Below are 13,265 nucleotides of genomic sequence, written 5' to 3'. Positions count from 1 at the left end.
CCCTAACCCCACCTCACCCTCCTTTCCCCCCATGGCTTCTCCAAAGTAAAATCCAAATTAACATCAAATTATATAATACTTTACCATCCTTTTACACCACCCCCCACATGCTAACCATTTCTTTCTAACATTATTATTATATCCCCCTATACTATACTATACATTTCAAAGCAACCTTCAGCTATAAAACTATATAATAAATCCTAATTTGGCATTTATTCAACTCATAATCTACCCATTTCCTCCACCCCCAAACATATATCTCTTAATTCAAATCTTTTGCATATATTTATATCTAAACATAACATCCCTTTCCCTAAACTAAACAATCAATAACCTATCTCCACCCATTTTCCTACAGGTCTAAGATAGATAATATTTTTAATATCTTTGTTCTTCTGCCCACACCACACCACACCACTAAAAGATATTTCCATATATAAATAAAATCCTTAGATGACTTTAAATTTGTAATCCATATAATATCTTCTGTAATGTCTTTCAACTGGATTATTAATTCCATCACCCATATTAGGGTAATATCAGGTTCAGCTTCCAACAGTATATTCGGTATCTTCAATTACCATCTGCCCCCATCAATAATCAGTATTTTCATATATAAAAAACCACCCGAGTGACTTTATATTTATATTCCATGTAGTATCTTCTGTAGTGTCTTTTATCTAGATTGTTAATTCTAACCACCACATTGGGGTAACAACCAGATCTTCTGCATGCCCCAATCCCATAGATCTCTTGCCACATAACTCAACATATACATAATCCATTTTTCAAAGAGTCCAAAATAGAAAGTTCCAATCCACTCAATCAGAGGCCATCTTCCACATCCCAAAAGCACCAGCGTTGCAGAGATCTGTTATTCTTTAGTTTAAAATTTTTTAGTTTTGTAGGACCTGCTTCTTCTTTTCTTGGCTTTTTGTGGTTTAGATCTCCATCCTAGTTGCCCTTCTAGAACTTGCATATCAGCTGACTGATTTCCATGCTGGTCTATAACTTGATAAGACATCACATTAAAATCCAAAGCCGCCTCTCTTGTATTTGTAGGTAATCCAGCTATAACCTCTGAAGGAGAATCCAAAAGCGGCTCATCCAAAAGAGCCTCTGCAACTTGTTGTTTTTCCATTACCTCCATCTCCATCTGCTTAGGCTGAGTTTCAATCTCTTGTTCATTTTGCTTTTCTTTATTCCCCTCCTGTATTCCTAACACTGATGGCAAACATGGAGATGTTGGATCCATTTTAAAAACCTTGTAGTAAAATTCTTCCGCTTTTTCAGTAGTATTTAGTTGATATCTTTCTCCTTGATATCTCAATATTATACCAACTGGAGCATCCCACCTAAATGGGATGTTTTGTTTCTTTAGCTCAGTCACCAAAAACCCAAAGTCCTTTCTATCTTTTAACATCTTAGACGGCAGCTCTTTATATATCCAAATCTTCCTTCCATTCCTTTCCAGAGTGGAGTTAAAAGACTTTTGCACAATATCATTTCTTATTACTCTATCAGTAAAGTAAACCACCACATCTCTAGGCAACTGCCTTTGCTTTGCAACCCAAGAGTTCACTCTATAGACCTTATCAATCCTACAGGATACCTCTTCAGGACCAACCTTTAAAATCCCAGCCAGAACTTCAGCAGACATCTTTCTCAAGTCATCTCTGTTATTTTCCTGTATTCCCCTCATTCTGACTGCAAATTCCATGGACCTGTATTGCATCATTATAACTTCTTTTTCAATCCTTTGTTTTATATTGTCTGCATTGTAAATCTTGTGGTCAGCTTCCTTTATTTTAGGCTTTACTTCTGAGCTATTGTCTTGAATATTTTTCAAATCATTTTCAATTCTTTGTATTTTATTGTCCAAATTATAAAACTTATTATCAGCTTCCTTCATTTTAGACTCTAATTCTAAGTTGGTATCATTATCCATCTTTATAACTATTTCTGAGAAAGTTTTCAAAGCTGTTACAAACTGTTGTTTCAGGTTGGCATATTTTCGTTGTACCAACTCTTTAATTTCCTGCCTGAATTTTTCAAGATTCTGGTTCCCAATCTCATCATGTCTTGCCATCTCCTCCAAAACAAATTCCTTTAGGTCTTTAAAACCATTCTTCTGAATCTGCAAGCTCAAAACTTGTTCATATGATTTGTAAATGGGGGAGCTCCCCCCCCCGCAGCTTGTTTGTCTGGCTTTGTCAGTTTTAACGCCATCCTGCCACACAGACAAACTCTTTTTAAAGAAAAAGACTTCTCTCCAAACGGTATCAGTATCAAGTCTCTAAGAAGGAAGAAACATAAAGTAGAAATTTTTCTCTTCAATACAAGCAAATGCTATTATTTCAGATACTTTGTAACGTATTAAACTATTCAGGCGGAAGGACTTTTGCTTTCAGCTTTCTTCTTCTCAAGCCTCAGCCAGTCGCCATTTTAAATTTTTTTTCTTCGCTTTTAAAATCACTTATAAAATTGTTAGAAATACTTGCGATTTCGGGTCCCAAATCCAGATTTCATCCTGTTTGTTTAGACAATCTGTTAATTTTCATTAATTGGATTGGTCCCATCGCCTGGCTCTGCAAAAGGCAGAGTTCCCCCGAAGCCCGGAGCAACGGCGAGCTGAATAGGGAGCCACATTCTGCTTCCTCTCCAAGAGTAATAAAAAACTCTGGGGAGTTCGCAGAGGGCTCTACCTGTCCTCGCCGACTCTATCTCACGTCTCCTCAAGGAGACGGAGTTTTTCGAGCCGTCTCTCAGCTGTAGAGACGGCTCTTTACAGGCAACGAGGCTGGCGGTCCCGAAAGACCATCTGGCGGCGACGGAAGCCAAACCGGAAGCCCCAAAAGGAAAAGATATTAAGCAGTTAGTACTTATTTGGTGTCAAAGAAAATAAAATGAATGTAATTCTCTTAATTCTTCCCTGTAATCAGTTGGGTAGATATAATTTAGAAGATGGTATTGTCAGGGCCAAGCCCTAAAGATGACACAGTGAGATTGTCTTGAGTCCACTTCTTTATTTGCTTACATCAATAGACAGACTCTTGCCAGATTAAATCCATAAAGTTCTAATCTAACAAATATATCCTGGGAGATTTCTAGGGTGTGGCTACCCTGAACTTTTTCCTCCCTCCACTATCCAGTTCAGGACTGCCCAGTCTCTTGTCTGGGGCCGTTCTTCGGAATGTGATGCCTAACCTAACCCTAATCCTAATCCTGGGAAGCTGTGGTGTTACTGCTGACATCCCCCCCTTCTTTTTCAACTGCACATATCATCACAATATGTGTTTTTGAAGAAAAACAACCTCCAAGGATATCATTACTAGACTACAGCTAACATGAATTTATGTGTTGTTCCAGCAGGGAGGAGACTACAATTTAAATCTTAGGTGTGTGGGCTGGCAATAAACCACATTAAACACAGAACACTTCCACACACAGAACTTGACCCAAATTTACCTTGTTGTTTTCATTTGGTTGATTATGGGTCATCAAATCATGTTAACTCTAAGATTGACTTTCTCCCAATCTTCCAATGGTTACAGTAATGCTCAGTTACGCCCATCACTGCTGTAATTGACTCCATCTATGGTATCTTTCTGCTGGTTTGTCATATAAATGAGACCACCATGCAAATGTTTATTTCCTCACTGAGAGTGCCTTCAAGAGCTGGCAAAATGCCATGGTCCTTTGGCTCTGGCATGATGGGATAACGTGTTGGTTTCCCTCCAGCTGTTGCAAAACTTCTCCTAAAGTTCCTTCTGTGGGTAGGAATTGAGATTTGTGATGTTACATGCCTATCCTTTGCAAGTCAACTCTTGTGGTATAATGAGGTCACCCAAGAATGTAACTATTTCTAATTGGCACATCCTTTCATGTGGTATCTTCTATATGAAAATCATTTCTGAATGAAAATCATATAGGAGTGTATTACTATATATTAAGTAACAGTCTTTCATTTGCCCAAAATAATGTAGTATATGAATTAACCCAACATTTTACCCAGGCTACAAAATTATGAATGTTACTGGAAGAGGATATACCTTTCATTTCTAAAGCTACTTGTCTTCCCCTCTCTCTTTCTTGTCTTTTTTATACATTCAATATTATCCTTTGTTCTAATACACAATTTGTCCTTTGTATAAATATCCTCTGGGTGACTACTCCATTTTCAAATTTCTTTAAACCTTAAAAATATTTTTCTGTCTATCAATTTAAGGATCCTTGATCCTTTTTTGTAAGGGAAATCAAGAATCTCTAGGAGGTGTTTATTCAGGATTACAATGGACTCAATCCATTTGACAGAATAGAATCACTGCTGTTCAGTTCAGAAGTTGCGCAAATGAACCAGTTAAATTCCTCTTTAAGTTAATGGTGCAGACAAAGCCCTGCTTCTGTCATGACTCTAGCTCATTATATTTGAAGATAATTATTAAAAGGTAAAAGTACCAATAAATGATGACATTAAACATCTCACTAAAGAACAAATATAGCTGTTATACTCTTTCTGGAGATTGGGATAACCCCTGCTTTAGAGTTAGTGACAGGGATATCAGATCTGAGAGGCAATAATCTGAACAACCCAGTAGTGAAATCCGAACTGGTTTGCTACTGGTTTGCTGGCTGCGCATGCATGCTGTGCACCAAACATGCACTGTGTGCGCATGCGCGGTATGCACCAAATGCACATTGCATGCACATGCATGCATGGTATGCGCCAAAAGGAGGCTTGGAAAGGTAAGTAGAACAGCGAGGAGGGGATCGGTTGTGCCATGCGATTTAGCTTTCCTAGAAAGCAGGATTTCCAGCACAGCTGATCGTCAGAAATAGCGGTTCGCCTGAACCTGTAGCTTTTTTTTAACTACTGGTTCAATCGAACCGCCAGCTTTTTTTTTACTATTGGTTTGCCCAAACTGGTAGTTTTTAATCACTATCGGTTTGCCCGAACCGGAACGAACCAGTAGCATTTCACCCCTGGAACAACCTCTAGATGGTGGCAACAGTTGTAGTTTCTGTATTTCTTTGCTGCCCTCTAATGACTGTCTGTTCTCTGAGCTCAGATCTGGCAGTCTTAAATAGTGGCAATCTTTGGAATGTTGAGGACCTGTCATATATATACTGTATATTCTCACAAAGTGCATGCATGAGTCTTAGCTAATGCAGTGGGCAAGCACACTTACAAAACTTCCACTTAGGTAAACCAAACTGGTCAGTTCACTCTTTGTCACATCCGTAAGTCTAATAGGATGCTCCTTATTACCTAGTTCAACTTTGCCTTTTTCTTGGTAAGGGATTATTCTTTGTAAGAAAGGCAAGATTAGAGTGCCCTTTTGGGGGATCAGAAATACAGGTAGTCCTCAATTTACAACCATTCATTTAGTGACAACAGCATTACAAAAGGTGACTTATGACTATTTTTCACACTTATGACCATTGCAGCATCTCTATGGTCACGTGATTTACATTTGGATGCTTGATACCTGGCTCATCTTTACGATGGTTGCAGTGTCCCGGGGTCACACAATCATCTTTGGTGACTTTCTGACAAGCAAAGTCAGTGGGGAAGCCGGATTCACTTAACAACAGTGTTACTAATTTAAGAACTGCAGTGATTCACTTGATAAACGTGGCAGGAAAACTCGCAAAATGGGGCAAAACCCACTTAAGAAGCTTCTCACTTAGCAACATAAAACATACAATTGTGGTTGTAAGTCGAGGACTACCTGTATTCAGGTAAACAAACTGATGTAGAGATTGTTGCTTTGCTTTGCTTTGCAACAAAGCAGTTTTTCCATTTCATTCTCTGTGGAGATTCTCAATCATCCAGGTCATGGTTGTCCTGAAGGTGCTTTTTCCAAAGGCAACACGACTTTTGGGGGGTTTTTTCTTTGAAAACATTTCTCTTTCAAGAAGCTTCAGTTCTTTGAAGAAGAACTGAAAAAGCTTTTTGGATGAGAAGCAAAACTTTTCAAAGAAAAAAAACCAAGAAAATCCAGTTGCCTTTTGGAAAAAGCACTTTTGGAATTTCCACTTGATTCTTAATTTGGAGGCTAAGAGCAGAGGAAAAACATCTACTTCTGCTTCACTGGCTATGCTAAAGCCTTCGATTGTGTGGATCACAACAAATTGTGGCAAGTTCTTAAAGAGATGGGAGTACCAGACCATCTTATTTGTCTCTTGAGAAACTTATATGCGGGTCAAGATGCAACAGTGAGAACTTGACATGGAACAACTGATTGGTTCAAAATTGGGAAAGGAGTTTGGCAAGACTGTCGCCCTGCCTATTTAACTTATATGCAGAGCACATCATGAGAAAGGCGGGGCTAGATGAATCAAAAGTTGGAATTAAGATTGCCGGGAGAAATATCAACAACCTCAGATATGCAGGTGATACCACTCTAATGGCAGAAAGCAAAGAGGAACTAAAGAGTCTCTTGATGCGAGTGAAGAAGGAAAGTGCAAAAGTTGGGTTGAAACTCAACGTTAAGAAAATTAAGAATCATGGCATCCAGCCTTCTCAATTCCTGGCAAATAGATGGGGAAGAAATGGAGGTAGTGACATATTTTATTTTCCTGGGTTCCAAGATCACCGCAGATGGGGACTACAGCCAAGAAATTAAAAGACGCTTGCTCCTGGGGAGGAAAGCTATGGCAAATCTAGGCAGCATACTAAAAAGCAGAGACATCACCCTGCCAACAAAAGTGCATATAGTCAAGGCTATGGTTTTCCCAGTTGCAATGTATGGCTGTGAAAGTTGGACCATAAGAAAGGCTGAGCACCAAGGAATTGAGGCCTTTGAACTATGGTGCTGGAGAAGACTCCTGCGAGTCCCTTGGACTGCAAGGCAATCAAATCTATCAGTCCTAGAGGAGATCAACCCTGACTGTTCTTTAGAAGGCCAGATCCTAAAGATGAAAGTCAAATATTTTGGCCACCTAATGAGAAGGAAGGACTCACTGGAGAAGAGCCTAATGCTGGGAAAGATTGAGGGCAAAAGAAGAAAGGGACGGCAGAGAACGAGGTGGCTGGATGGAGTCACTTCAATAGGGCATGAGCAGTAGGCATGAGCTTAAATGGACTCCAGAGGATGGTAGAGGACAGGAAGGCCTGGAGGAACGTTGTCCATAGGGTCGCAATGGGTCGGACATGACTTCGCAACTAACAACAACAAGGTCAGAGGAAGTTTGGCAGATATACTCTTGCAACTGGACACATTGTCAACCTTTGGTTTGGTTAAGGTTGCTCTTTTTTTATCTTATGAGGAATAAATGTTAATGTTCTGATCTAATTCTTACCTAATCCATGACAGCCCTATTGAATTACATTCCTTTTTAGTTAGAAAAATGATTGCATTCTCATCCATAACTTAAGTGTCTTGCAATTATATCTAGATTACAGAGGAACCCACTTTTTCAAGAATGTGAATGCCATAAAGAAGATTCCCATGCAACAGACATTTTCTCAGAAGTTGATTCTGTTGTTTCCCAAATGCTTTGTTCCAAGAAAATAATTTTAGAATTGCATTCAAACATGGAGTGTTGGAAGTGCTGATGGCCATTGACTTACATGGTTTAGTGTATCTAATTTTGATTAGAAGCAAACTCCAGTTCTAGGCATCATTGCTTGGGGAACATTCATGACTAAAAATAGATCTCTATTCAAGAAGCATGGGATGACCTAAAGGCTACTACACAAATGCATCAAAACAGGCCCCAAATGCATACTGCTTTGAGAGACAGTGTGTGCTTACAGGAGTACTTTTCCTTCAAAATTATTATTTTTTAAACGACAGTATTTAGTCCATTTTTTTTAAATGAGCTTCTTGTATAAACCAGGGATGGCAACATGTAGAAATAATGCATTCCCAATTCATTTTTTTTCCTTGTCTGGAGAAATTGCAGCAGACAAATCATTGCAGTGTGCAAATCACCAGTGTGCAAAGGTGCAGGTTGTTGTTGTTTTACCAATTCCCAAAGAAATCCAAACAGAAGAAAAAGATCATAGTCTTTCCAAACCAAGAAGTATATATATAAGTTTATTGTCATTGTACGTATATACACAGTATACCTATACAACGAAATTCACATAACACCCAGAGACCAAGCCCAACACATGACAATCCCCAGACACATCTCCACCCACCAAAATTTCCCCACCCTTAAACCACCCAAGCATCCACACAGCGGACCAAGTAATGCTATCCAACAGCTCACCCAAGTAGCCTGGGTTTATTGAAGATGCCCTGCTTCTGACATTAAAATAGTGTTTAATTTACAGGTAGTGATAACCTCCCCATCAACCAGTAGTGTTTAGCTAACTTAAATAGAAAACTCTATAAAAGATCAATGACAAGGGGGAAACCAACTTTTGATTGTGAAGAAGGATACATGACGACACACGGTGGATTGGAAGACATACACATTCATACATGGCATTTATTCAAGTGTGCTCATTGACTGGCCATAAACTGGGGATGCCAATCTTGTTCTGACCTCATTCTTCTTCTGACCCTATTGGTCCTAGTCCAGTCCTCTTCTAAATTGCATCTAGGATGCATCTTATAGCCTCAAAATTCAAACAGTTAAATGGGCAGACAAAGAAATAGATTGTGATTAATGGGTCCTGACTCTCCTATCTCCTCACCTGTAAACATAGGAGGCAACCATAATGATTTTCCTGGGGTGGAAAATCAAAGAACATATACAGCGAGGCACTAATGACTTGGGCATCTTGTCACAGTATTGACAGTCAAACCCCACCAAGGAACTGGGGAAAAAAAACCTTGGTAGGTAGTTGAGATTTTTTAAGTGAGGAGAAGCCCCTTTCTCTTCTAGCTGGCCTCCTAACTTACTAGTGTTGCATCTGTTGTTGCATCTGCATTTGCTGGAAGGTCAAGTAATCAGAGTCATCTTAATGTAGAAACTGATGCAGGGCTTCATAAATCCATCTTGAATTGCACTGAGAAGCTTCCTAGTAGCTTGTGAAGCAAGGATGTTACACGAGCACACCAAAGTGTACCCATTGCTGCTCACCCGCCCACCTTCTGGGTTAGCTATTATTTCCAAGTGATCTTCAAGTGCAGCCTCAGCTAGACCACATTGCAATAATCCACCTGCAACATGACCAAGGCTTGAGTAACCATAAACTAGTATTGAAGATTGACACTAAGAGTTGGAAGATGGGATCAATCACCTTCAACCACTGACATTGCCTTCCCTTTGAGCAACCTATCCTGGTAGTCCCCTTATCACCCATCCTGATGGCATTGCCTGTTCTCATCCAATTCCAGCCATACCCCATTCCCTTCCCTCTCCTTCCTGGCCAAGCGATCCACCCACACCCCTTACAACTCATTGCTATCTCCAGCTCTTCCGGCTTTTAGACCCTGGAATGCTGCCATGTGGCCTAGGCATCCAACCACACTTACCGCCCCTATCCAACCATTAGCAAAGGATAGCGCAAGGTCAATCCAAAATGGCCACTTGCTGCACCTCTAATCGCTCACTCCAATCCCAAATCTAGAACTTTTTCAGCCAACCCACTGCATCAAACCGGGTCTTCTCCATGACTTTACTGAAGCATCAAGCCAAGAAGCAAGCCAAAGGCAAAAAATATAACCATTATATAATGAGATTGTATAATGAACTGTATATGCCATACAGTTCTTTGGTGAAAAGTGTATTCTTTTTTTCTGTCTAACTTTCTATCAAGCCAGCTGGTTTACCCAGGGAGGTAACCCTAGTTCACAGATAGGTTGGGCCCTCCTGGTTTTGCCTCAATTCCACCCTTGTGCTTCCCTGCATCGCTGTTCTCAGATGAATCCCAAAAGAGCAAAATCCTCTGGCCAGAAGGTCCTCCCTCAAGAGGCAGCTGCCACTCTCCAAAGGCATCTGAAGTTTCCAGGTCTGCAAAGGACCGGATTTTGCCGACTCATTCAATTTGACCCAAACCTCCCTGACGGTTTGCAGTTCAAAGGACCCTTCCCTTGAAAAAACCTCTCCGTTCGAGATGCCCTCCGTCCCCTCATGGGGGGCTGACTTGGCTCTCTCTTGGTTGTCCTCTCCACCTTCTGGCCAGCAAGCCACTTGGGCTTACTTCTAGAATTACCGGGGTGACTCCATAGGCTCCCCCCCCCGTCTCCTCCCTTCCCCCCAAAAATAGGACCGGGACCCGGGGTGGCTCATTCCGGGGTCTAGAGTTGGATGGAAGGGAGATGGGAGGGTTGACGTCCTTTCCCGTGTAAGCCCTGTCTTCTTTTCTCTCCTCCTGGGTGGTTACTCGGCGATTTCTCGGGTTTTCTGGTGCCGCCTCTTCCCAAGTAATAGCTATGATTTATGGGGGACACACAAGCGGGGGCGGGGGCGGGGGGATCGGGTGCGTGGGTGAAACGGACGGTGGCAGCAGCAGCAGCAGCAGCAGCTCCCGCGATTAATCAGTAAAATTCGCCTCCTCTGGCATCGCTCGCCGCCGCTCTTCCTGACTGCCCCTCTTTGCGTGATGTAAGATCAGACGCGCTCTGCATCGCGGAGTCGAGGCACACCAGCTGCTCCCGCTCACAGCCCACCTCGGCAGCCGGCTGAAAGCAAGCGAGGCGGCCAACGGACGGACGGACGGACGGAACGGGGGGGGGGAGGCGGTGGACGGGAGCGGGGGGCTGAGGCTCCCCGAGCAGATTTTTTTCCAGGGGCAGATTTGCCAACCGCGCCGCTGTCCCGCAAAGGTGCTCGCTTCTGCGCGACTTCCCGGAGGGCGCCGCCGAGCCGCCCCCCCCGCCCCCGCTCCGGCGCTTCCAGCGGACACCAAGTGGCCGAGCGCTCCAGCCATGCCCGCGTTTCTCCTTTTCGCCTGCCGCTTCGCCTTCCTTTCGGGATTATTTCCGATCGCTCCGATCCTGGCGGTGGGAGCCGAGCCAGGTAAGTCAGGCGTCTGGCTCGGAGGGTTCGGCTTCTCTGTTCCGGTTCCAACGCGCTCCGCGTTTCCCCCCCACCTTTTTTTTTATTAAATTATTATTATTATTATTATTATTATTATTATTATTATTATTATTATTATTATTATTATTATTATTATTATTATTATTTTTGGCTAGGTCTCAAACTTAGGGCTAACTCTTGCAAGCCCGCCTGTCGCGGAGAAGCGCTTGCCTTCGCTTCGCCGGGGTTCGAAGAACCTCCGTTGGGCTGGGATCGGGTGGGGGAAGAAGTCCGATCCTGCCTGCCCCGTCGAGCGAGCGAAATCTGGTCCTCTTGCCAAAGCAGCGGTGCCGGCTTCGCTGTGCCTCTGCAGAAGGTGGCTATCTTGGCTTTTCAACCGCGGGGCTCGGCTCCCTTCCCAAGCTCGAGCTTTTGAAAACCTGCAACTTTTCCCCCTTCCTCTTGTCTTCTTCCCCCCCCACACACACACACATCAACAACCCCCCCCCAAATAGTATGAAGGGAACTGCCATTCCCCTAAGGTCTGGTTTGCCTTCTTCCTTACCTCGCTTCCAGAGTTTTGTTTTGCTTTTTTTTGTGGGGCGAGGAGAGGTAGAGGACCCGAGCGCGCCACTCTGTGCTGCGAAAGTGGCCTTGGGCTACAAACTTCGCTCGCTTCTCCTCGCTTGGCTAGGCTGACCAAGCTTTTCCAGAACCGGGCTGAAGCCAAGCGAGGCTTTAGATAGGAACCGTACACGATTCCCACCCACCCCCAATCTCGGTCCTTCAACGGGCTTCCTTGGTAAATGAATGCGGCGGGACTTAAACCACCATCTGTTGGCGATAAACAATCTGTTATCCTAAACATAAGAGAGGATCCTAAAAGAATGGAGTAATCCCCGGGGATTACTGTGAAATTTACTTCCACTTCAAGACGGTTTCGAATTGCAATCCTCCAACGGGACTTCTCTTGAGGTGGAATCTCTTCTGGGTGGGTTGTTTTAGGTTTAGATTCCACCCATGCTTACTTGGAAGTAAGTCTTGTTGTCCTCTGTGGGGTTTACTCTGTAGTAAAGATGCGTTTAGATGAAAGCGCAATCCTATGGCTGTCTTCCCAAAAGTCATCCTTCATGGCTTGGATAAGACTTATCCCCTGGGTAAAAACCGTAACCTAAGCAGACTTGAATGTGTCTGGCATTCAGATTTGCTTTGGGGGGAATTTATTTGGGTTCAGTTTTTAACCCCCCCCCCCAAAAAAACCCCCAACCCGAATCCAAGATCGGGTGTGACCCTTTAAAGAATATTTATTGTGGAACATGATGGTTACAATCTCTAAACTGTAGTCACATCCTGGTTGGTGCCCCCCCCCAAGAAAATGCAAAGAATTTAATTATAATTCCCACACTTCGGTGATTAAACAGAACAAGCTATGCTAGGAAAACTTGAGTCTTCTGGAAAGCTCTGATTAGAATGAGCTATAGTGCTACCAAGATGATGGGGCAAATTATCTCTAGATGCACTTCTGGCTGCAGGAAGCCACTGAAGTCTGGAGAATGATACAGAATTGTGCTGTTGGAGCAATGCTAGGTAAACAGGCTAGGCTCCTCCATCATCTGACAGCGGTCCTGCATTGATATAAGGTTATAGATTTATTATTGGGCAACAAATAATACGCAGGAATGGTGCAGTCAATGTATCTCCCTAATATTATTGGCACTGATACACATGTGAAATTCTTATAGTGAGGGTGCATGTTCTCCGGCAGTATAATTTTGCAGCCATTGACTCTTCACTGCTTTGAAAAGATCTTCTAAAATATGCTTTCTTCGGCTTTTCTTTTTATCTCACTCTTATCTATTGATATTCATTTAAACAGTTGGGTCTTCTGGCAAGGCTACATTAAAATATCCCAGCAACATTAAAAAAACCACAAGCTTTTATTTTCTTTCTTTCTTTCTTTCTTTCTTTCTTTCTTTCTTTCTTTCTTTCTTTCTTTCTTTCTTTCTTTTTCTTTTTTTTGAAAAAGGCCCCTAGAATCCAGACTTTATGATATTGTCAATATAAACATCTAGATGTCTGCTCAAAAGCAACTTCCATTAAGTTCAATGGGCTTGGTCCCTGGTAAGTAGACATCCGATTATAATCTTTGGCTGCCTTTTACTAGTTTCCTAAACATACAGCCATTTCTGTTGGTTGCATATTTAAGAGAATAACTTCCATTGATTCCAACGGGACATTCTGGGAAATTGTTTGGAACTAAGTTTCATTAAAATGGCAGCAAAGGGATGTTGGGCAGGTCTGTTTGAATTTTATTACCTGATCAACAAAGCAGTTTTCAG

General features: G+C 42.3%; 1 protein-coding gene across 4 annotated transcripts in view; it reads left to right on the top strand.

The window, feature by feature from the left end:
- Positions 1 to 10,526: 10,526 nt before the first annotated feature.
- The window catches only part of LRP1B (LDL receptor related protein 1B), a 986,195-nt gene continuing 983,456 nt past the window's right edge, over positions 10,527 to 13,265 (top strand). For all 4 annotated transcript variants that reach the window (XR_004592513.3, XM_034424500.3, XM_034424507.3 and 1 more), the window contains exon 1: positions 10,527 to 10,926. Coding sequence is in view for 3 of the 4 variants with exons in the window: in XM_034424500.3 (XP_034280391.2) it covers positions 10,836 to 10,926 (91 nt within the window). In the remaining variant the exon portion in view is untranslated. The remainder of the gene's footprint in view (positions 10,927 to 13,265) is intronic.

The sequence above is a fragment of the Pantherophis guttatus genome, chromosome 1, assembly GCF_059756535.1.
Source record: "Pantherophis guttatus breed Tessera chromosome 1, ASM5975653v1, whole genome shotgun sequence".
Classification (NCBI taxonomy): Eukaryota; Metazoa; Chordata; class Lepidosauria; order Squamata; family Colubridae; genus Pantherophis; species Pantherophis guttatus.
This window is presented reverse-complemented; position numbering and strand designations above follow the sequence as displayed.